The sequence below is a fragment of the Castanea sativa genome, chromosome 8 (genome assembly GCF_040712315.1).
Source record: "Castanea sativa cultivar Marrone di Chiusa Pesio chromosome 8, ASM4071231v1".
Classification (NCBI taxonomy): domain Eukaryota; kingdom Viridiplantae; phylum Streptophyta; class Magnoliopsida; order Fagales; family Fagaceae; genus Castanea; species Castanea sativa.
The window spans coordinates 19,103,203-19,128,044 of NC_134020.1; the positions used below are offsets into that span (position 1 = coordinate 19,103,203).

The 24,842-nt window shown below is 36.3% G+C and overlaps 1 protein-coding gene, 1 long non-coding RNA gene and 1 other non-coding gene across 4 annotated transcripts; 1 reads left to right on the plus strand and 2 right to left on the minus strand.

The window, feature by feature from the left end:
• Positions 1-713: 713 nt before the first annotated feature.
• Positions 714-3,263, plus strand: LOC142605736 (SAGA-associated factor 11). Its single transcript, XM_075777175.1, has 4 exons — positions 714-1,009; positions 1,531-1,640; positions 2,276-2,587; positions 2,730-3,263. The coding sequence occupies exons 2-4, from the start codon at positions 1,605-1,607 to the stop codon at positions 2,910-2,912; spliced, it is 531 nt and encodes a 176-aa protein (XP_075633290.1). The 5' UTR covers positions 714-1,009; positions 1,531-1,604; the 3' UTR covers positions 2,913-3,263.
• Positions 3,264-5,446: 2,183 nt separating this feature from the next.
• On the minus strand, positions 5,447-5,519 carry TRNAE-CUC (transfer RNA glutamic acid (anticodon CUC)). Its single transcript has one exon. It is a non-coding gene; the product is annotated as a tRNA-Glu (tRNA).
• Positions 5,520-8,103: 2,584 nt separating this feature from the next.
• Positions 8,104-9,887, minus strand: LOC142606679 (uncharacterized). 2 transcript variants are annotated; one of them, XR_012839152.1, is made up of 3 exons: positions 9,754-9,887; positions 9,528-9,625; positions 8,104-9,014 (listed from the first exon to the last, which is right to left on the minus strand). It is a non-coding gene; the product is annotated as an uncharacterized LOC142606679 (long non-coding RNA). The 2 variants fall into 2 exon arrangements; XR_012839151.1 differs by having other exon boundaries at positions 8,104-9,046.
• Positions 9,888-24,842: the final 14,955 nt, after the last annotated feature.

A 24,842-nucleotide genomic window follows, 5' to 3' on the forward strand; every position in this document is an offset into this window, starting at 1 on the left:
CCTAGGTAACTTCTACAACCACAAAGAATCAAACAAATTCAATCAAAGAATCAAAAAAGATCACGGCAACATACATGGAACCAAATATATTGAACAAACTCTGCGGGTTTTTACATTATTGAAAATACTACATCATGCAAATAGATGCACAATCTTAAGCAAAGAAAAATCTACCTCATGGCAGAGCAAAAACAGAGGTAGTTACTTGGAATTGCGATGAAGAACGACGATACACGGAGCAGAGCAAAAATAGCAAATCGTGAACCAATCCTTGTGAAACTGATGTGTTGAGGCAAAGGACTGAGGATATATGGGAGAGGACTAGAGACGCAACAGTAAAGGGAGGCTATTTTTGGTTTTCAGCAAAAAATATTGGCGGAATTACGATTTGCAAATCTCGCGATATCGAAATCGCAACAGGAAATTGCTTTTCCTGAAACGCGAAAATCTGCTAATTGAAAAACGCAATCCCACAAATTTCGCCTAGCCAAACATATCAAGATTTTCATGATAGCAGAAACGCCCGTTTTTCTCTCAATACGCCTAAACAAACGGGCTCGTAGTTTCAAAGTTAGTTGGTGAATTTTAAATTGTTACCTAAGATGAGAACAATGTCAATCCATTTTGAGTAGTAGTGCATCCACCTACACAAGTCATTTCGGTGTTTGCCTCCTCCGCATTAGAAGAGAAAGAAACACCTGACTGAGTCACTGACATGTGATGCCACACCAGTCACCAGCAATTCTAAAATCTAGTCAGCAATTTCCACACGGATAGCGAAAACTTGTAACCAAACAACATTTTCGCTTTTGCCCAAATCAAAATCCCTTAAATCTCCGTCGAATTTTCCTTCGTCACCGTGAACCTCCTCCTCCTCCTCCTCCTCCTCCAAGTTCCAGCAACAGCATCTCCATCTGAAACTACAGCACTCTGATCCGTAAAAGTCTCTCTCTCTCTCTCTCGCCGGAGAAGCTTCTCCTCCTGTGGAAATCTCTTTCTTGCTTTGCCGGTGAGTCCTCTCTCTCTCTCTCTCTCTCTGATCTTGTTCTGTCTTCTAGTTGGAACGGAAGATAACAATAAGTAAGTAGAGTGATGAAATGGGCTGTCTTGGCTTGGCTTGGCTATGTATTTGATACTTACTAGTACAGATTTATCATTTGGGGCTTTAGGGTTTCGAATGGCCGTAGAGTGATGAAGAACGAGACAGAGTGAAAAGTAGAAGGGATATGTGGCAAAGTCTTTTACCTAGTGATTTGGATTTGTGACTTTGCTTTTCTCTGTTTATATCTCTGGATAATTCTGAGTGCTATGTGCAATTTCGATATTAGTCTTTCTTTCTGCTTATTATATCTTGTATACATCACCCTTGTACTTGGGCTAGAAGCTCTTTTGTTACTAAATAAAATCTTAGTATTACATATAGCAAAACAACAGAATCTTATTACTTATCTTTCTAACCTTCAATGTTGGTTGCTTGTGTCAAATAATTGATTGTGTTGTTAATATTGTCTTCTATTTGCTGCAATATAGTGAAGTGTTTCTGGCTTTAACTGAAGTTCTTCGTGGGCATCATATTGGAACTAGCAGCTCTGCTTTTAAGAGTCATGTCATTGCCTAATGAGGACAATATGGCTTCTCAGGTATCCCTTTCTCTTCGCAAGAACACATTTTCTTTTGTGGCTGGCTTAGCTGTTGAACAATGGAAGATGATAAGGTTAAAACCTCCAGTTTTTTAGTTTCACATCTGATTGATTTTTCTCGCACGCTACAAGATTGAAGTCCTTACTTTTCCTGATTTTAGACTTGTCTGAGACTGAAATCTGGGTAGACAAAGAGGGAAGAGTTAAGTCAACCTTGTATGTAGAGCAGTCAGCAAGAAAGGCGTGTTGATGGGTGGTAATGGAAAAAGTTATTTCACCTTTTTTTTTTATATGGTTACACGCGCCCCCCGTGGATTTGTACCCATGAGCCACCATCTACATTTCACTTATCTTTCTTTTCCCTCTTTTTGTTGTGATTTTTTGGTTCTTCTCAGAGTACCAAGACATATCATACATGTGTTTTTGTATCAACATACCTTGTATTCTATTGGTTTGATTGCACAAGAAGTATGACCCTAAATATTGCAGAGGGGTTTCATACAATGACCTAAAGTCAAGATACTCAGACTTTTGTTTGGTTTCTTATTACCCTAAAATTTAAAAACTTGTGCGTGTGGAAATTTTCTACATGAAATCTGTCATATTTCCTCACTTTTGTTGGGTTTTGCTTGCAGCTTTCATCTCACTTTTTCGGAGATCTCCTTGATTCCATTATTGTTGATGTGGCATCTGAATGTCATCGAATAGCAAGGTTGGGTCTTGATCGTAATTTGGAAGATGAAGAAGAAGAACTGAGGTTGTCAGCACAAGCCCGGGTAAGGGTAGCTGATCCTAGTAATAGTGGTGAAGGTAATAGCAAGTATGTGGTTGACATATTTGGACAGTCTCATCCTTCTGTAGCCAGTGAAGTATTTGAGTGCATGAACTGTGGTCGATCTATTGTGGCTGGGAGATTTGCTCCTCATTTGGAGAAGTGCATGGGAAAGGTGATCCTATGTTCCCTTGATTTGATAGTTGGTATTCCATTTCTTAAATTGAGAAAATTATATTTTCTGGTGGTTTTCATAGAATGTAAGGGACATCAGCTCTTGTTTTCCTTAACGGTTGTGCTTTTGTACTCCACTACAGGGTAGAAAGGCTCGACCTAAGGTGACAAGAAGTAGCACAGCTGCACAGAACCGGTATTCACGAGGCAGCCCTGTTTCCACATATTCTCCTTATTCAAATTCCACCAGCTCAAACCGGTTATCAAATGGAACATCCGGTGTTGCAGGTGAGGAGTATTTGAATGGCACATTTCAAGAGCCATGAAGGAGATGAATTGCTAAGTCTCACTTCAAGATATAGTTGAATGGCCAATACCATATACCTGGCTGAAAAATAATATTGTAATTTTTCTTTTGGTGGGAAACTGGGAATGTACGGCTGAACAATTAAGACGATTTTATCAGTTTGTGCCATTGCAGCATGTCATCTGAAAGTCTGGTGAGTTCATAGTTCTTTAGATGTTTAGACTCGACAGTTGTGAATAGGTTGGGAACCAATATTGTTGACTCTCTCTTTAAGCCCGGCTTGCAAATGTAGTTCGAACTTCGAATGACATCAAGAGTAAGAAAGGCAAATGAAAGTTGTTAGCCTTAGTTTTAAGGGTTTTCTTTTCAATCCCAGTTCGCATATTAACACAAAGGAAATTCAAAATTGAATTATCCCTGATAACGTAAACGTAATTGTTCCTAACCAAAATAAAATAAAAAGGATCGGACCTTTTCTGATCTAAATACCCTGAATCGCATGCATATCAGCATATTAGGTGATAGCTATATCTTTTTTTTTTTTTTTACTCTGTGACAGGTATATCTTTGGGACGAGGAAGTATAGGGTTAAAAATGTAAATTAGAACAGTGTGTAGATTAGACATGGCAAAACAAGCAGGTTGGGTCAATCGGGTCGTATGTCAAACGGGTTGTAGGTCAAAATGGGTTATTTTAAGTGGGTTAAAAACAGATTCGGGTCAATCGGGTTATGGGTTGGTTAGGTCAGGTTGACTCGTATTTTTCACATGAATTTTTTTTTTTATTATAAAGAAAACAACATGTATATGCTATTTGGAAAGTTATGCAATAAATTATTTGATGTAAAATGTATTGCTTTGATTCACCACTTATATCAAGAATGAACTCAGTTAAACTTATTAATACTTATTCAATAATTTTAAAATTATGCAAATTTTAACATTGCTATCTAAAACAAAATAACACAAAGATAAGTAAAACAAATATACAAGTTTTATTTCTACATAATATCAACATTTCAAAATATATATAAAAAAAAATTACAAATGACTTATTGGATAATTCATTTGATAAAAAATAAAAATATATAAGAAATTTATAATCTTAAAAAATAATTTTATAATCTGTTATCAACTGTGGTTAGCACTCTATTTCAATTTGAGATATATATTATAGTTTGATTGTTTACTTATTTATATGTGATCTCTTTTATGAATATCATATCATTGTTAAGCAACACACACGCTCTAGGATATGAAAGACCAGGTAATGGGCTTTTTTGTTAGTTTCAGGTTGTCAAAATCAGGATTCTACGTAAGATCGTGGGAGGTAAGTAGGATTGTAGATCGTAGGATCGGATCGTGAATCGTAAGATCCTATCTATTTTCAGATTTTAAGCAAAAAACTTATTGATAATGACTTTGTATGTTATATAATCACTTAAAATATGAATCTATCCATTAAGAAAAATTGCATCATAAAATGTAATTTGCACGCACTACATCGTTCTTATGTCATTCTAACGAGACAAAATATATTTAAATTTTGACATAATGTATCTAAAAAGTTCAGTATATGTTTAATTAGCGACTAAGTACCAAAATATTATCTACACATATGGAAAATGTTTTCCAAATTCTAAGTTCCAAATCCAAAATAAGTTAGGCTAGTTAGCATATAAAAACTAACAAACTGCAAATTTACAATATATAATCCAAAAGAGAATTCTCAATCTAAGGTAAACTAGCTAATTACAAATATGAAATCCAAAAGAGAATTCCCATTCTAAGGTTCTTCTAATCCAATCACCGTCATTGTCATATCCCATTTTATCATCTATATCCTTCCTAGTATTAACATCCAAAACATTAAACTTAAGTACTATATGTTTTTTTGAGATTTTATGTTGACATAGTGGTAAATTTGGGGCTTCAATTCATTATTGGGCTTCTGATAACCCGTTGGGCTTGTGGGTTTAGGTGGATTATCTTACCCAAATGGATCCCACTTAAAAAAAACAAAAAAAGCCAAATGGTAGGATCGGTAAGATCCCATATAATCCTACACGATCCTACCATTTTTGCAATCCTGCTACGATCTTAAACTTTTTGGTGAGGTGGGATCGTAAAATTGTGCGATTTTACAATCCGGATCGTGATTTTGACAACCATGTACAGGACACCATAAAAAAATGTCATTGCTTTAAATTATCATTTTAAGCCCATGAAAGTATAGCGGTTGATTTTGCATAAATTGCATTAATGTCTAACATCACACATTATACTTCCAACCTAAAAGAAAATATCACACGTTATTGTACCCTCTTATTTTTCATCTTTATACGAATGACGAATTATGCTCACCTAGGACCTAGCAGTAGCACTCTCGGACCTCAGTCTTTAAAAATTTTGCCAATGCCAGACACTGAAGTTTAGAATTTTGTCTGAGATTCATGCGCTATTAACTAGTGGACCCAATTATTTTGTGTTAGGCAGAAAAAAGAGAAGAAAATTCTGGGGTTAGGCAGACAGAAAGAAAAAAAGAGAAGAAAAATTCCGTTGCCGGGACTTGAACCCGGGTCTTTCGGGTGAGAGCCGAATATCCTGACCAACTAGACTACAACGGATTTGTTGTTCATAAAACCTAAATTGTTTAATATTTTTACTTTTTTAACCCTTTGCTTTCAAAGGTTTTGACTTGGAAGGTTTAAGCAGTGATTTATGGGAGCAAACTAAAAATTGCGGGAGTGAAAAAATATTTCCAATATATGCTATTCAACTTAGCAGTTCAAATTGCGGGAGTGAAAAAATATTTACAATATATTTACAATATATGCTATTCAAATTGCGGGAGCAAACTCACTTAGCAGTTCCTTCTCAAAAAAAAAAAAAAAATTCACTTAGCAGTTAGCACCCTCTTAATATAGTGTATACATTTAAAAATTAAAAGGATTTGTTATTATTAGCCTCCTTAAATTATTCATAATCTTTTATAATGTAAGTTGATTAATTTATGTTTTTAAATATAATTTTCATGCTTGTTCTCTTTCAAAACTAATAATCAACAACTTGCAGATTTAAGATTAAAGACTGTTATTATAAATTCATGCTATGTCCTTATATGTGTCGTGTGACTTAGATTTTTTTTTTTTATAATATTTAAAAAGAGCTATTTAACAATAATGTCATTTTTTTTTGCTAATACTTTGATGACAATCTTATCACAATTTCTTTTTTTGAAAATTATATTATAGATATCGTGATTGGTGAGACAAGGTTTTGCTTTAGTTTTTTTAGGAGAATCGATAGTAGACTTTAGTGATTAATAATCACATTATACAATTGAAAAGAGAAAATAGGACATTCTTCAAACCAAGAAATAGCTTCCTCTTTCTCTTTAGCAACACTAACAAAAGCTAGAGTAACTCTATTACAATTCAATGACACACTAACAAAAAAAACTATATGAGAACTTTCACAAATTAGATTAATGTCACTACAAGAAAAACGGGCTATTGCAGCGCTCCAAAAGCACAGCGCTGCTAAAACCAATAAAAGTGCTGCTAAAGACACATCTGACCTTTAGCGGTAGCCAAGGTTGTCAAAATCGGGATTCTACTTAGGATTGTTGAAGGTAAGTGAGATCGTAGATCGTAAGATCGGATCGTGAATTGTAAGATTCTACATATTTTCAAATTTAAAGTAAAAAATACATTGATAATGACTTTGTATGATGAATAATCGCGTAAATTATAAATTCATCCATAAAAATCTTAAATTTTCATCATATGATGTAATTTGCATGTCATAAATCGCTAAGTCTATACTAACGAAACAAATATATTTAAGTTTTGACCCAATGTATCTAAAAACTTCAATACATGTTTAATTAGCAACCAAATACTAAAATATTTATCAAAACATATGGAAAATATTTTCCAAGTTCTAAATTTCAAATTTGAAATCCAAAATAAGTTAGCAAATGGAAACTAGCTAATTACAATATGAAATCCAAAAGTAAGATGAATATTAAGGTGAAGTGAACATTTAATTATTCCCATTCTAAGGTTCTTGTAACCACCATCCTAAATTCCTAATCATCATCATCATCCATTTCATCATTTATGTTGACATTATATATTTGTATACTAGAGCTGCAAAAGACTTCAAGATACAATTTCACATCAACTATTCAAGTTATACCACTCAGCAACAATTAAAGAGCATGCTCAAAAAAATCAATTAATCAATATACAAATACAAGCACAATTGATAAAATTATATATAAAAACATATTTTAGTAATATTAGAACACAAATTAGTATATTGATCAAGCAAATTTAACAACATTATATCTTAAAAGGCAGTAAACTCTTCATTTAGAATTGATGAAGCATTCCTTCATTTTGATTACAAGTGAACTAGAAACTAGAAAACATTTGCTTAGGTTAACATAATTTTATAAAAATAATAAATAAAAAGTCATACCATCACAACATGAAAAAATAAAAACCCTTAAAGTTTCATCAAAAGAATTTATCCCGTAAAAAAAAAAACTAAAAATTTATGTTTTTGGTAGGATCGGTAGAATCTGATAGGATCCCACATGATCTTACAATCCTACCATTTTTTTTTTATCCTAGTGCGATCCTAAACGTTTTGGTGAGGTGGGTTGTAAAATCATGCGATTCTACAATCCAGATGACAATTTTGACAACCATGTCGGTAGCTGCTATTGCGGCGCTTCAAAGCGCCACTACTATGATGCCACAATAGACCTATTGCGGCAGTAATAAAAACCGCCACTATATAAGTACTTTTTAGCAGCGGATTTGGTTTGTTGCGGTGGGCTTTCCACTGCCACCATATAAGGCTAGGAATTTGGTAAATCAACCTTAGTGACGGTTTATATGTGCCACGATAAGGTTTCATTTAAGACATTCCAAGTACACTTTTAGCAGCACTTCTGGCCGCTATAGCTAAATTTTTTTTTCCACTAGGTTTTAAAACCACATATTACAAAGAACCTGAAGAACCTATAATACTAATAACTTGTTTACAAAGAACTTGTAATAGTTTTGGCTTTGCTAACACAATATCACAAATATTTCCAAACTAACACAATACCACAAATGTTTCCAAACTAACACAATATTAACATAGAATAAAATAGAGAAATATATTATCAATATACATAACAATGTCTACAATACCATCATCATTAGATTGATAAAAAGATGTGGTCCTGAGAATAAAACAACCGCCTAAGCTAAGTTAATACCATAATTAAAGTTTCAAAGTGTTGGGAAATATTCTTCAACACTTTCAAAAAATGCGACTGTTCAAAAACAACTTTTTAGTATGCAAAAAACTCCTTGAACACCAAGATTAAATTGATTAGTTTTTTTCTTGATGGTGAGATGCACCTGATGATCTTTGGAGAGCTGGAGATTGTTGATTCGGAGGAACACCCTAAATACAACTTATGATTAGTTAATAAGTTCATATAATAACCATATTGAAAAACACAATAATATGCATACAACAAAAATGCAAACATGAAATACATTTATAGAACCAACCCACCATAACACAACCACCACAAACCCATAACATTAACCACTCAAACCCATAACACAACCACCACAACACAGCCCCTACTCAAACCCACAACACAGCCATAACCCACAACACAACCACCACCACAACCCACAAACCATTTCAGCTATCCACTAAAACCCACAAACCAGTCACTAACACGACCCACAAACCATTCCAGCATTTGCTCAAATTATTTGCAAGTGTTTATTTCATGGTAAAACTTTTTTAAAAAAATCCTAAGAAAGAGGTTAGAAACAACACACCCGTTCAATTCAGTCACATTTACGCCTGCTAAGATCAGTTTCTTAACCACTTGAAAAGGCAAACATTTGTCAATTACCCTTCTCCAACACATATGTATGAATAATGATAGGCACTCCTAGCAAATGGACAATGACTTGCAAGCTCTTCATAGCAAAAAGCTGAAAGAGCAGCTGCTATTCCAGCTATTAGAAAGGAAATGGTGAGAGCAACCGTTCCCACAAGAATATACACTCCAGCTCCAATGGTTGAGCCAACTCCTAATCATATTGTATAAGAATTCAATAGCAAGCTGTGAACTCAAAATTCAATAGACTCCTAACCAAAAGACCAAATGTTAAAAGTAGATAAATTACAATCTAAAATGTGGATTGAAATGGTTATCAAATTTTTTTAGATTTCCTTATTTTTCTAATAAAGCTTATTATTTATCAAAAAAATCGGCATACAAGCTTATATAAAAAATAAAAAATAAAAAATAAAAAAACAGTGCTCTATCAATTGGTGAGAAGAAGAAAAAATAAATTTATTTTTTTTAAAAAGAACTAGAATAATCAAGGCCACATGTGAAGCTAAGTTTTGAATCCCTAGGCAATGACCATGACATCAAGATGAAATCACTCCAGCTTGATTTTGAAAAATTTGATAAGCGTATGATTCTATTAAGTTTCTGACAAACATTAAAATGACTAAGATTTCCTTATGACTCCTTTCTAATTAGCATCATCTCTCCCCCAATTATGATTAATTAATATCTGTAGTCTAGTCATTACCTAATCTTTTGGTTTTCATTCTGGCGAAGCATCAGGAATCAAGTCAGCTATCTGGGGAGGATCATCAAAAGGATCATCCAATGTACGTGTGTTTGATTCTGTTCAATAAATAAAAATGCAATAAATTTTGGTATTAAGAGAAAGTCAAGAAAATTTAATTTCAGCAGCATAATACATTGTCACTACATAAACAAAATAATACATAAAGAGAGAAAGAAGAATTAACTGAATATTCTTAAATGGTCGGCCCTTCTCATCCACATAAGCTTCATTTATCCTCGTGAATGTATCAAGCCCTTCCACGATCTCCACAAAAACCTGCAATGACCCAAAACACTATTCAGATAGATTATACACTAATAAACTCTCCTCACATATGGAAATAGAAACATTTTTATCTAGAAGGGGAGTTCACTCTCTGTAGCCTTATACAATGACTCATTATTTCCTAGAAAAAGGTTTGGTCCCCAGTCCTAACAAACTAGTTCTTCATTCTTCAAAGCGATGGTTGTCGAATTGACTAACATCCCCCTCCCCTAGGGAGACAAATTCAGTTATCATGCCCCAAATCTGCCCTTCAAAGGTAAAAGTGTAATACAAAACAGAACCTCCCTCATGTCTTTCCATGCAAACAGCCTGTCAGAAGGTCAAGCATCCCACATTTTTTCTTTTCTTTTTGTTGTTAAATCAAGCATCCCATACATGTCAAAGCAAGAACCTAATATTTTTGTTGGACTACCATCAAGGGAAACTGATGCATGACAAGCTTAAATCAAGCTTAATCACTCATTTTAAGGCTGCAATTTGGAACCACAAGGAGTTCTTAAACGCCAATTGGATGGTGCATACCATAATGACTTTATAGAAGGAAGGGACAGATCCAATGTTGCGTGGAGTTCAAAAACCTTGATCGAGCCTTCCCCAAGGATGAGTTCCCATTGCCCAACATGGATCTGCTAATAGACTCTGTTGTTGGACACGCCATGTTCTCCTTTATGGATGGGTTCAATGGCTACAACTAGATTCAGTTCGCACCCAAAGATGTAGAGAAGACTGATTTCAGAACACCTACTGGGAATTTCTATTACACGTTGATGCCCTTCGAGCTAAAAAAATGCAAGCGCAATTTACCAGCGCACCATGACCGCGATATTCCATGACATGATGCATCATGAAATGGAGGATTATGTGGACAACATTTTGGTAAAGTTAAGGAAGTGGGAAGACAATGTCAAAGTATTGAGAAAGGTGTTTGAAAGATGCAGACTTTTCAAGCTGAGAATGAACCCGTTGAATTGGAGTTTCTGCCAGGAAGTTTCTGGGGTTCTTGGTCAACAGCAGATGGATAGATGTAGATCCAGCCAATGCCACGGCAATAGTGACCATGAAGCCACCAGCCACTGTTAAAGAATTGAAGAGCTTTCTGGGAAAATTCTCCTACAGTAGGAGGTTCATAACAAGCCTAGCATCAATTGTTGAAGAAAGGACAGAGTTTTGAATGGGGAGGCGAACAATAGAAAACTTCCCAAAAGCTACAGCAAATTATGATAAATCTACCAACAATGCAAGCCCCAATTTGCAAGAAACCACTATTGCTCTATTTGGCCTTAAGCCTATCTGCCATCATAGCATTGATAGCCCAAGAGGATGGAGGCGACATTGAATAGCCAGTGTATTATGTAAGCCGCACTTTAAGAGATGCACGCTATCCCCAAGCAGAGAAGATTTGCTTAGCAATTGTATATGCGTCACAAACGCTACGTCACTACTTCTTGACCTACAAGGTACATCTTATGAAAAAGTCTCACACGATTAAGGCACTTCTTCGATAACCTATTCAGTCTAGCAGAATATCTCAGTGGTTGTTACAATTATCGCAATATGTTACAATTATCTCAGTGCTCAGACAATACAGTAAAATATAAGGCATACCTAATAGGATTGGCAACGACCCTTGAAATGGGAATCTAACATCTAAAAGTAGTGGGTGATTCCAACCTGGTGGTCTGCCAAGTGAAAGGAAGCTTTTCCTTAAAAGAGCCAGCCCTGGCCCCTTACAGGATGTTAGCCCAGAGGATGGAAGAAAAGTTTTGTACGTTTGAGATAGAGCACACCCAGAGAAGGGAGAACAAATACCTAGACGCGTTGGTTGCATTGGGCTCACAAATAGCCTTTGAAGGAAGCAGCACCACAGTGGAGGTTAAGAAGCGAAAGGAGTCTATAATTGAAATACTCAAGGAGAGGTTCACAGAAAGGGAGAGATGTGATCAAGATTAGAGGGCTTCCATCGGGGAAGCCCTATTGAAGGAAGAAGATGTAGTAGAATTGAAGACCGTGAAGGATTACGTCCTGTTGAGATGTATGGGGCACAAAAAGGCCCAAAGAAAACTAGAAGAATTGCACAGCAGAACTTGTGGCTTCTGCAAGGAAGTTAGCTTGTACTGCAGGTTGCAGAGGGTGGGCTTCTATTGTCCAACCATGAATAGAGAAGCGAATCAGATTCAGAACCAATGCGAAGCCTGCCATCTGGCCATAGACCAAGAAGAGAGCTACGCCATGTTTATTGTGGAAGATTAAAGGAGCCCATTTGTGAGATACTTGGCAAAAGGAATATTACCGTAGAAGCATGAAGAGAGGTACAAGCTTAGAAAATCGGTGACCTGTTACTTCCTACACGAAGGAATCTTGTTTAAGAAAGGGTTTGGTAGAGACCCACTATGATGTTTAGGGCCTGAAAAGGCTAAGGGGATGTTGAAGGAAGTACACTTACGCGAATGCGGGGAACATTAGGGGAGGAAGAAGCTGTAGCAGTGCATCTTGCAGATGGATTACTACTGGCCCACTATGAGGAAGGATGCATCAAATTTTATAAAGAAGTGTCATGGCTATCAGGTACAAGCCAATCTGATCCACACCCAGCCGAAGAACTTATAAAGCATAGTTAGCCCATGGCCATTCCACAGGTGGGGGCTCAATTTAGTATGGCTAGTTAACCTACCTTCCAACGGGTATATCTAGATCCTAGTAGCTACAAAATATTTCACCAAGTGGGCAGAGGCCATACCACTTCGCAAGGCCACCGGAGCAACTATAGCAAACTTCATCAAGGAGAATATAATCGCACATTTTCGAGTACCCCACAGAATTATAAGTGACAATGGCACACCGTTCATGACCAAGGCAATTAGAAAGATGTTAGAGTTTTATTAGGTAAAGTATCACTGGTCATCAATGTATTACCCACAGGGAAATGGGCAAGCTGAAGCAACGAACAAGACCATCATTAAAATTATCAGAAAAATGAGCCAAGAGTACAGTGGAGGCTGGGTAACACACCTGTCAAATGCATTGTGGGCTAACCGAAGTTCAACAAAATTTGCCACAAGGTTTTCTCCTTAGTATATGGGAAAAAAGCTGTCAACCCAGCAGAATTGATGATACCCTACTCGAGGGTTATTGTGGACTAATGGAGTCGCCGCCTAGATTAGGTCGAGGAACCATATTGGGCCTTTTGGGCCAATCACTTACACACATGAATCCACATACCAAATTATGGGTCCGGAGTTTAGGTATGGCTTGGAAATGTGTTACTAGACCATATTTAATTAAAAAGTTTATTAAGAGAGCCATAATCCTTAACCTAAACATACATCATGCACTTCAAATAAAAATAACACATACAACATGTTAAAAACATATCACAATATAAAAGGAAATAAATAAAACACAATCAAACAAAATAAATTAAACATGGCAAGTTGACAATTAAATAAAACACACAAGAAAATAATATCAAATAGACTAAACAAGACAAATTAAACCTAAATAACTGACCTAAAATAGAGTCAAACTGAATCAAAGATTATGTGAAAAATAATTCAAACAAATTAAAACAAGATTTTATCCTAATCTGGATTCGGGGTGCGTGCGCATACTCAACTATGCATACACAAGGTTGAACCACGCGCATGCATACTCGATGATGTGCATGCATCCTTTAACACAGATTTGAAAAAGCATGTTAAAACCCTAAATATTAAACTAACTTAAAGAAAATAAAACAATAAATATGAAACAAAACAAACAATTATACTAAACTAACATTAACTCAATTAACGTGTCAAACTTTACATGGAACTAAAATAATAAAACAAGAACAACTAAAACATATTATAAACAATCTAAAATTAGATTAATACATATTAAACATAATCATGAACATCAAACAAATCAAATAAAACAAATATAAAAACTATGTTAAGAAACTCATGTGAATCTAATTAAAAAGAAAATGGAAGAGTTCATGGAAAGAATACTCACCTTAGTTTAGATTATGAGTTTATTGTTTGTTTAACCAACCCCTCAGTGCCTATAACACAAAGATTAGATTGATAGGACAAGAATAATCAAAAGAACACAATAGTTTAGGTGATCATAACTCAAGAACAAACTTTAATTGAAAAAGGTTTTGAAAACTGATGAAACCAAAAATCGTCAGTTGGGTCACTCGTCCAATCTAGAGCTTTTGACGGGCTTTTGAGATCTGCAAGAGAAATAAAGCTGGTCGAAGAGACCATCGGGGTGAGTCCTGGTGGGGGAGCCTTTGATGCTTGAGTTAGTATCTGCCCATAAATTTTGTATACAGATAGCATTTTTGTAATCTTTTAAATGTACCTTACAAATGGACAAATTGTCCCTTTTATAGGTAGCTTGGGTAGCTATTGTGCTCATAAACGTCGTCATGTATATAATTGCAGGTAATTATTTTCCTGTGTGTAATGGTCTCTGTCATAATGGGAGTTTAATGTTGATGAGTAACAGTCATCATTAATGTGTTGAATGTGCTTGTGTGGTTACATATTTTTCCATGATGGTCTACTAATAATGCAAGGCTGTCCATATTAATGGATGACCTTAATGATTTTTTTGGACTCATCAGTTGCCCCCCATTCCCAAGTCTAATTTTGTGTTGGTTAGGCTTAGGGAATTTTCTTGACTTGTTTAGATTTAGACTTCTTTGTCTTTCAATCAATTTCTTCTTCGGGGATGGTGGTTTATTTATGAAGACTTCCTAGTTTTTGCCTTTTGAAGGTCCTTTTGGATGTTCAAAGAATCATTGCTTGATCTTGTGAGTATGCTAATTTTTTTGGACGACCATTTTTTATCACTGCTGAAGAGCAAGGTGATTTCTTTGGACGACCATTTTTTATCACTGCTGAAGAGCAAGGTGATTTGTTTGGACGAACATTTTGGATGCCTTCTACTGAAGATGACGATCACTTGGATTGATTATTTCCTTGGATGATCCCTCGCCATCAAAATTTTTCTTGTATAATATTTTTTGTCCTTATTGCTTTGGACGATTTAATTCTTGCACAAAGAATTTACTGTTGAACACTTTTACTCTTGCATGAAGAATTTATCGTTGAACAATTTTACTCTTGCATGAAGAGTTTATCATCAAATGATTTGATTCTTATATGAAGAATTTTATCATTATTACTTTGGACGATTTAATTCTTGCGCAAAGAATTTACCGTGGAACAATTTTACTCTTGCATGAAGAATTTATTGTTGAACGATTTTACTCTTTCATAAAGAGTTTATCGTTAAATGATTTCATTCTTATATGAAGAATTTTATCATTGTTACTTCGGACGATTTAATTCTTGCACGAAGAATTTACCGTTGGACAATTTCACTCTTGCACAAAGAACTTACCATTGAACGATTTTACTTTTGCATGAAGAGTTTATCGTTAAATGATTTTATTCTTATATGAAGAATTTTATCGTTGTTACTTTGGATGATTTAATTCTTGCACAAAGAATTTACTGTTGGACGATTTCACTCTTGCACGAATAATTTACTGTTGAACAATTTTACTCTTGCATGAAGAGTTTATTATTAAATGATTTGATTCTTATATGAAGAATTTAATCATTATTACTTTGGACGATTTGATTCTTGCACAAAGAATGATTTTACTCTTGCATGAAGAATTTATCATTGAAAAATTTTACTCTTGAACTTTTATTATTATATGAAGAATTTTATCGTTGTTACTTTGGACAATTTAATTATTGCGCAAAGAATTTACTGTTGGACGATTTTACTCTTGCGCAAAGAATTTATCGTTGAATTTTTGGGACGGTTACCTGTTGAGTAGATTGATGATCACGTGGATTGGTCTTGTAGCTTCTTTGGAAATTTTGTAGCTTTAGGCCTCCTTGAGATCATGCTGCTTTGGACCTTCTTGAGGTCATGCTGTTATCTTAGATGACGACATTACTTTGCCATGTACCTTGATCTTTTCATTGTTGAGATCTTCATGACGAGCTTTTGTCTTTTAATACTTTTTAAGCTTAACATGATAGTTAATGTCTAAGGCCTAGGTCTCTTTTGCTTCAATCTTTTGAGGACGTAAGGACTAGGCCATATTGTTGCCCCTTGTTTAGATATGAAAGGTGTAATTCTTATCTAACAACGATAAAAGGAATTGCCTATCATGGTTTGAACTTGATTTTCCTTTCTTTGGGCTTAATCTTATTTTTGATGGGAGTGCTTTGACCATGGTCATTTAAGATGACTCACTTTGATAGAGCTAGCTGCATTTTGTTAGGAATGACAATATACAAATAGGCAATTGCATGTTGCACAATAATTGATGTCATTCGACAAAGCGTACTCTATATAAATCATAGAGAAGTATTATATGATGTGTAAAGAATGAAGCTATTGACCATATGCTTCTTTAAAGTGTCGAGACTAAAGTAGAGACCGTCGATTATTTTGGATACTTTTATTCTTGATAGGTTTCTCTCTGTTTTTACAACTTTTTTCTTTGGTAGACTCACATTTGGCAATCTTTATAAGGCTATTTTCCGCTTAGTTGACCTTCGTCATAAGATTACTATTAAACTTGGTAGTCCACCAGTGTTTCGGGTAATTCAACCAATTGGCTGAACCCCTTTTGCAAGTTCTGTTTGAATCTATATGAGCGTAGATATATATACTCCTTTTTGACCTTGCTCAATCACATGGGTAGTTAACTTTCAAAATAACACCATTGCAAATATTTAAAAGGTAAAAAGAGATGAATCATTAAATAACGCAATTCATCACTTTCCGCTTTTGAGCACAACCAATAGGATTTGGCTTCTCCTTCTTAATGCCCATATATTATTATGGTATTTAGAGTGATGATGCCAACGATTAATTTTGTATTTAATTGGTTATTTATCCAAGCCTTAAATGTAAACTATATACGTTACACTTGACAATTAAGTCTTAGAAAGTTTATAGGAGAAAGAGTAAGGTTTTAATTACCTGTTGGCCTTAGAAAATTTTTTAGAAATTGAATATCCAAGCCCACCTTTGCAAGGATGTTAGAACATGCATGCATGGATTGGAACCACTTTGTGCACATGACAAGTGGCTTGGATGTGTGCGTGAGATTTTTGGTATCCTTTTAATTTGATTCCTTTTCAACTAGCTCTTCTTTGTTGGGTTGATATTGGCTTCAAAGTTACTAGGGCTTGATTCGCCATTTGTGATGTCAAAGGAATTTTCACAATCTGTGGTTGTATTCCCCTTTTCCACTTAAGAGTTTTTGATCTCTTTCTTGGCTATTTATTTTGGACAAGTTCTCATTCTAAAGCTTATAAACTTAGGAATATAGGTCTAGTAAATAGTCTAGTACTTTTACTATGCAAAGTGTTAGACTTGGAGTAGCATTGTCAAGTATAAAATTCACAAATGTTATTAACCACAAATATATAAAATTTGTTGTGGCCTATGGGTGGTTGATGCATCCATAACATAGTCTTTTGCATAGAATTCTTTAGCGTGTTTGCATAACACAAATATGTATGTGCATATCATAAAGAAAATATAATTTAATTCATACTAAGCACTAAAATAATGGCTCAATTTGTGAAAGTATGATGCTCAAATATATAGAGACCACAAAAGTTTTCATGAAACCATGTGGTGGATTTATGCATCAATTGTAAAAGCATGTTGGACAAGTAGACAAGTATACAGGAGGAAAACTAAAAACCCCAAACGCGTACGTAGCCAAAGATTTTGGCGCAACATGTTATATCATGAGCTATGTGAATAATGCTGTCTCCTACTATTGATATCTTTTTCATTTAAAGAATTCATATGGATACAATCTGATACTATCTTGAGAGTAGATTGTATGATGATAATTCGAAACATGTTCACTCTCAAAGTCAAAGCAGCATGTATATGCTTATGATCATCATGCGTGAATTTTGTGCTTACAGGATTTCTCCTAAAAACAATTATGTTGAGAATTATTCCTTCCATAGTTCCACTACTTGCATCCACTAGTGTATAACATATGTGATATTGTTGATCAAAAGAAAATAACTTCTCACACATGTAACTGATTTAGTTGTGCACGTACATATGCTAAACTTCGGAGAAATAATTTAGGCATGTCATGTTCCAAATTTAAAGGGAGCAAGAATCTCTTGTTAGATGGATTTCAATCCCAATAAAATTTGGTTCCATGCTATTAAATGTCCAAATCGAGATTTTGATATTTGGCAAAGCAATTAAATTTGACTTTTACCTTCCTTAAAAAAAAATGGTAATTTTAATCTTGTCAAGACATAAAAATTTGACTTCACCATCTTTAATGCTCAAAATTATATTTTTGGTTAGGTAATAAATATTTTATGCAAATTTAAACAATGGGGATCCGGGGCAACTAAGGAAGGAAGGTTTATAAATGCTTATGAATTCACTAAATGGTAATTTCATCATAGCATTTCATTTAGGTGGCCAAAGCTTATATGGTCACATACAATCACTTTCTAAAATCTCACCCCATCAAAGGGAGACTAAACAAAGTAACTCCTTTGTTTGTTTCCAACAGGTAGCTTTATCTAAGCTCTCGATGAGACTATCACGTTTTAGACTTTTAGTCTTCTAGACCCATTTATTTATTGCAATAACAAAATAAATGTCTCATGCTGAAATGAACGGACACTAGAGCACTTTTGCAGATATATGAAGGGCAAAAGTGGATAAAAAATTCAACAAGATGAAAGGCCACTCATCTTACCTTAAGACCCAGGAGCTGGGCCATACCATTATGGTCTGTCGAGGTCCTTCAATGTTTGTAACTGTCTTATGTTTAGTCTGTGCCTTATAGCGAGCCACCTTTAGGTGATTTGGTGTGAAAATTCTGAGGTGCTGGTCTTTGAAAACCAAATTGATAAATGGATCTTTTCTATTGGATCTTGAATTAAAGAAGGCTAAGCCTTTTGATTACCCCTTCATCGCAAATCCAATTACATGATTTGTTTCTTTGCGTCAGTACGTGGTTTAGACCCTCAAGTGATCCCATGTCTCCTACCTTGAAGGTAATGGATTGGATCATGAGGCTCTTACGCCATTGAATAACCCAGGCGGGTCATGCAGCCACAAGTCGAACTTAGCTTTGATTTCATTGTCAACGATATCTTCGTGATCTCTCTATTAAATTGGATATGAGAGGTCTTTAGACCTTGGACATAGGCCCTTGCATCGTTGTCCATGAGTTTGAGCTGAGTCACCCTTTGTTGTAGGAAGAGTTTAATGGCCAATCAATTCCCACAGATGGCGCCAAACTGATGAAACCAAAAATCGTCAGTTGGGTCACTTGTCCAATCTAGAGCTTTTGACGAGCTTTTGAGATTTGGAAGAGAAATAAAGCTGGTTGAAGAGACCACCGGGGTGAGCCCTGGTGAGGGAGCCTCCGATGCTTGAGTTAGTATTTGCCCATATATTTTGTATATAGATAGAATTTTTGTAATCTTTTTGACATACCATAGCAAATGGATAGATTGTCCCTTTTATAGGTAGCTTGGGTAACTATTGTGCTCATAAATGTCTTCATGTACATAATTGAAGGTAATTATTTCCTAATGTGTAACTGTCTTTGACTTAATGGGATTTTAGGTTGATGAGTAACAGTCGTCATTAATGTGTTGAATGTGCTTGTGCAGTTACATCTTTTTCCATGATGGTCTACTAATAATGCAAGAGCATCCATATTAATGGACGAACTTAATGATTTTTTAGGACTCATCAAAAACAATTTAGAGAATTAACTCTCTGTTTTGGAATTAACTAATGAGAGGTTTTAATATTGTAAAAAACGTTCTAAGGTACTGCCTTAGAGTTTTGAAAAGAGAAAAAAAATGGTTTTAGAGAAGATGGAGGAAACAATAACTCTCTCTAGCTAGCCTTTTGATTGAAGACATAAGATGAGTATTTATAAGTTAAAATTAGGGGTTTAATTTTTAATGATATTTGGACATTCTTAAGAGTCTATGGGCCAGCCCACATCAAAGCATGATGTTTTGGGTCCTTAAAATATAGTTTTAAAACCCAGAAAATTTTACTGCCCAGCTGGCCCAAATTCAAATGATCATAACTTACTTAATATAAGTCTAAATTAGGAAATATTTATGTTCAAATTGAAGCCTATGATGTCCATGTTCCAATGAAATAAACCTCACTCAAAACTAATTTTTGGATCAATAGTTATGGTCAAAATAGTGAGCAAAAGTCATTTTTCACTATCAATTTCAAAGCGATTTGAGTACTTTTAAGTTATGATTACTTTCAAACTATTGTGAATGAAATCTCAGATTTGTGTTAAAAACACGAGCTATTTAGACCCCAAATTAAAAGATTACGACTCGGTTGATTTTACTCTTACTTAAACCAAGTGAGAAAACAAGAGTAAATGTGCGCAATGAACCGATACTACTCTAGTGCATAAACATGAACAATAAAAAATAAAAGTAAAGCACAAGAGTAAGGGAAGAGAGGTGCAAACACAAGATAACATGCCGATGTGTTATTGAAGAGGAAACCAAAGAACTCGGCGAAAAACCTCTCCGCCGCCCTCCAAGTGGTAAATCAATCCACTAAAGAATAAAGTTGGAGTACACGAATAACAAAAGACCCTCCAAGCCTAGTCTACCCAAATGCACTTGAGCCCTCCAAGCTCCTGCTACCAACAGACTTCACAGAATCATGTCTTCTCTAGCTTTTCGGATCCCGCAATACGCCCGATTGCATCCGCCAAACCTCACTGGCTTCTTTTGGCAAATCCCCCAAGCTTCCTAAGTTCCAAAACACTTTCTATACTCTGAAAAGGTGTGGGTTGTGTTTGGGTACAAATCTCCTCTCAAGGTATGACAATGGGAGAGGGAAGGAGAAGAGGCTACAATAATTTCTCACTAAGGATGGGTAGCTCTCTCTCTAAAAGATGGATGTGTGTGTTGTTGAAAACCTATCTAGGGTTTTTCTCTCTGAATGGCCTCCTCATACTTTTGTGGGTAATAAGGGTATATATAGTATGGGTGAAGGGTAAGAAAGTCACTCTTAAAAATCCTCCAGACATAGAGTTTCGCGAGTATCTCGCGGGAAGGCCTTACCCGCGAGACACTCGTGAAATCCTCCAGGCTGGCACGACTCTTTAGCTTCCTGCATGTGCTTCTTACGTGGCTCTTTCGTGGGTTAGCTTCTAGCAAGACAGTCGCGAAAACCACTGATTCTTCATTTTATGCTCGATTCTTCACCAACCTAATACTAAACCCAATACAATAATATCCAACAAAATACAAGATAACAAATTTATGCAATTACAACACTTTTTGTCATGGAATAAAGCCAACATAAAACATAGTTGTAAATCACAACTTTACAGTGAACTTTTTAATTATCCTTGGTTGACATATGTCATGCTCATCATTGGGGCTAGGGACCAAAATTTATTAAGGGTAAAAAATGCAGTGTCTATAGTCATGCAGATGCAAAGAAAGGAAAGGGAGAAAGAGGTTTTCATGGTAGAAAGGTGTGTGGATTTAGAGGAACTAGACGAAAGAAGGGAAGAAGCCCAAGAACTCAGCTACAAATACAGATAGAAGATGATTGAGGACTATGGCAGAACCATAAAGGAAAGGGTATTTGTGAAAGGTCTGCTAGTGCTAAGGATAGCAGACCATGTTAGAAGAGGTTTGGTAGGACTGTCTAAGTTCTCGTAGAAATGGGAAGGAACCTTTGTGATAAGAGAGGCCAATGCAAGTGGATATTATCATTTGGCCTAAATGGACAAAAAAGATCTTATGGATCCCATCAATGGCAAATGACTCAAGTGTTATTACACATATGAAGTGTTATGTAGTTTTTCTTTTCTATTTTGAATTTCCTCCAAGTGACCATCCTTGCAAGGAATGTTGTGTCACAAGAAAGTAATGTAGTTTGTAACTATGGAAAATAGTATAAAGTAATGAAAGCCATATATGAGGTATTAGCAAAAGTACACAATATCATAAAGCATAATAAGTGTTGTAGCAGATGTAGCAATAGATTACAAACCAAAAAGTATAAGTCATATTGGACTTATCAAAATAGTCATAGGTGCTAATAATTGTATCATAAAAAGAAGAAAAAAAAAAGAGAGATGAAAAGCTATATAATAATAAGTGGCTAAGTACATAATCAAAGGCCAGTAATAAGGGTCTTGCCTTGGAAGTGATCAGGGGTAGTCACACTAGAGAGAAGACGCTTACGGCGAGCCCCCAAGTTCGCTACCTCCTTCCTTAAACTCTCAAGGTGGGTGGCAATAACATCAACAACAAGCTGAACCTTCTGTATGAAGAAGACTTATGAAATCTCTCGTAAGTGCTTCAATAGAAATCCCATATCAAAATCAACGCGAATAAGCTCCTGAACCATTGCCCTCCATTGTAGAATCCTCTCAACGAGAAACGGTGTCCACAAAGTTGTGCTCAATATCATTCATCAATGCCTTCAGTAGCTTAAGGAAATGCTCCCTAGTAGAACGGCCCAAAGGGAACCTTTGCATGAAGTCCCCATGCCTACGATATACTGCCTTCAAATGCCCTACACAGTCATCGGGTACTCGATATCCATGGAAGTCCACATAGGGAGGCCTAGTGCCCAGAAGTCTACTAGATCAAGATCGTTCATCTCCACCTGCTTGAAGTGAATAAAGAAGACAGTGGCCTCGCTCGCAGGGTCAGGAACAGCAGCAAAATTGCTCCTATCCTTAAACATAGCACTCGGAGTCCCCTCAGCAGGAAATGGACCTAGGAACAAGCATTATATGAGCTTCAGGAGAGGAACACAAAGGGAAGACAAAGAAAGGGAATTACTAGGATCGGCAAGAATGGGGGCTATGGGCTCTACAGAAACTACTGCAACCTTAGGCTCCTTAAGAGTATCTTTGACTGTATGACAAGGACAACATGCAAAGCAAATAAAAGAATGTACAAAGAAATGACAGGAAGTGAAGACAAAGAAGATACAACAGAGCTTGAAGGTGCGTACCTAAGGCCTTGACCTTATGCTCATCATCAAAAGCCTTGGAATTAGAAACCTGCGTCTTTACAACTGGCTCATTAATTGAAGCGTCAATGACCTCCTTGGATCCCTCATTAGGGGATAAGTCTACATTGGGCCCCAGGTGGCAGAGATAGGAATGGAAGAAGGGGTGACAACCAATGAGGACCCATCCTTAATGACCCGTGAAAGAGCAACAAAAGGATCGCTAGCAGAAATAACTAGTGAAGGGTAACGGGATAAGTGCTTTTGACCTAAGTTGTCATTGAGGGAGTGGCTCCCTTTTAGGGAGTAGCAAGCTCAGCAGCTACAAAGGCGGATTCCCCAATGATGCCTCCCTCAACAGGGGTACCCTCCTCAACAGGAACAGGCCCTGAAAGAGGAACTTAGACTTAAGCAGAAACCTCCCTGGTATTAGCAACTGTGGCAGAAGCCATGACCTTGACAATAACATTGGCACCATTAAAGAAGCCCTCCATAAGAATGTCAGCAGCGGTAGGAGCCTCCTCACTCATAGGGTGGTAAATAGAAATAAGCTCAGTGTCAATCTAGAGAAAAGCAATGAAATGGAGAGGAGGATGAGTAAGCCTAAGGAAATGTGAAATACATACATGAATAAGGAAAAGCAAGGAGCGAAAGAAATATACCTCGGCCTCGAGCTCATCAAGTAATATGGGGAAAGTAATAGAAGTGTTCTCTTTATGCTTGGACTGCTAAAGAAAAGTAAGATTCATGCATACGGTTAGTCGCAGGAAAACACACCAAATAACTAAAATAAAGAAGACAGAGAAGTTAGAGATAACATACTCTCCTGTCAGCAGCGGCAAATGGGGTTGGAGGTGATGTCTTCCTCTTGCTGCGATAGGTCCTGCTGGAAGGAGAAGCATCTAAAGGTAGCTTTAGTATGGGAGGCTGAGACTAAGCTATAGCAGATCTCTTAGTGGAACGGGCTTTGACAGAAGAAGGAGGGGTGCTCTCAAGGACTATGTTGTCAATGGAAGGAAGACCTCCCTTATAGGGGACTATATTTGAATAGGCCTCAAAGGCATCTCCACCTTTCTTGGCAAACTTGGAAACTAGGCCCTTCTTCATTGATACAAGAAGGTTCACCACTTTCACCTTCTTCTCCCAACCACGGGGAAACTCACCCGCATACCAGAACCATCCTTGCTCTTTCTCCCACCACTTGAATATAGCAAACCTACTCTGCGTCTTGACATGGGCAATTACTAATCTGGTAGGGATGAGCAGTTAAGGGTTCAAAGAGATGATGGCATGCAAACCTTTAGGAGGAACAAGGGAGAACCCACGACCACCTAATATCTCATCACCAAAAGAAGTCATAACTGCCTACCAGTTACCATGCATTTGGGCAATGCAAAGGCCCACTCTTTGGGAACTAGGGATGGTGACTGCTGTGAAAAATTTGCTCCAAAACTCGAAGAAACAAGGGCCTAGAAAGGGGTAGACTGAAGTGGTAGTGTCCAAAACTAATGTAAAGTCATCGGGTATGTCCTGGTTAAGTCCAAACTGCCACCTCACTCTGTGGGCAGAATAATTCACATACTGGATACACTTGCCAGCCAAATAAGGCAGCCACCCAGCATTGGTTGCGGCCAAGTAAGTGATACACTCTCATCATAGGCTACCAACGGGGTAGTCGTCCCAATAGTGGCCATGGAGGGCCCTATCATAGAATCAGCACAAGAATACCTAGTGCTGAAATACCTATAAGCCCACCTCCTTGTCGAAAAACTACACAGCAGGATAGTGAGAGAGAAGTAATAAGAGAGAAAGGGTGAGAGGAGAGAGAAAAGTGAATAAAAAAAGGAAAAAAAAATTATAGCATTTATATCCATACTGTGCCAATAAGAGTGTATTGCAGCAAATACCTGTTGATTCCCACTTTTGATAAAG

Bases quoted from the DNA above. Each gene is read 5' to 3' on its own strand.
- LOC142605736 (XM_075777175.1), top strand. From the start codon at position 1,605: ATGTCATTGCCTAATGAGGACAATATGGCTTCTCAG. The intron at 1,641-2,275 runs GTATCCCTTTCT...TTTTGCTTGCAG, and splicing joins AGGACAATATGGCTTCTCAG to CTTTCATCTCACTTTTTCGG. The intron at 2,588-2,729 runs GTGATCCTATGT...ACTCCACTACAG, and splicing joins TGGAGAAGTGCATGGGAAAG to GGTAGAAAGGCTCGACCTAA.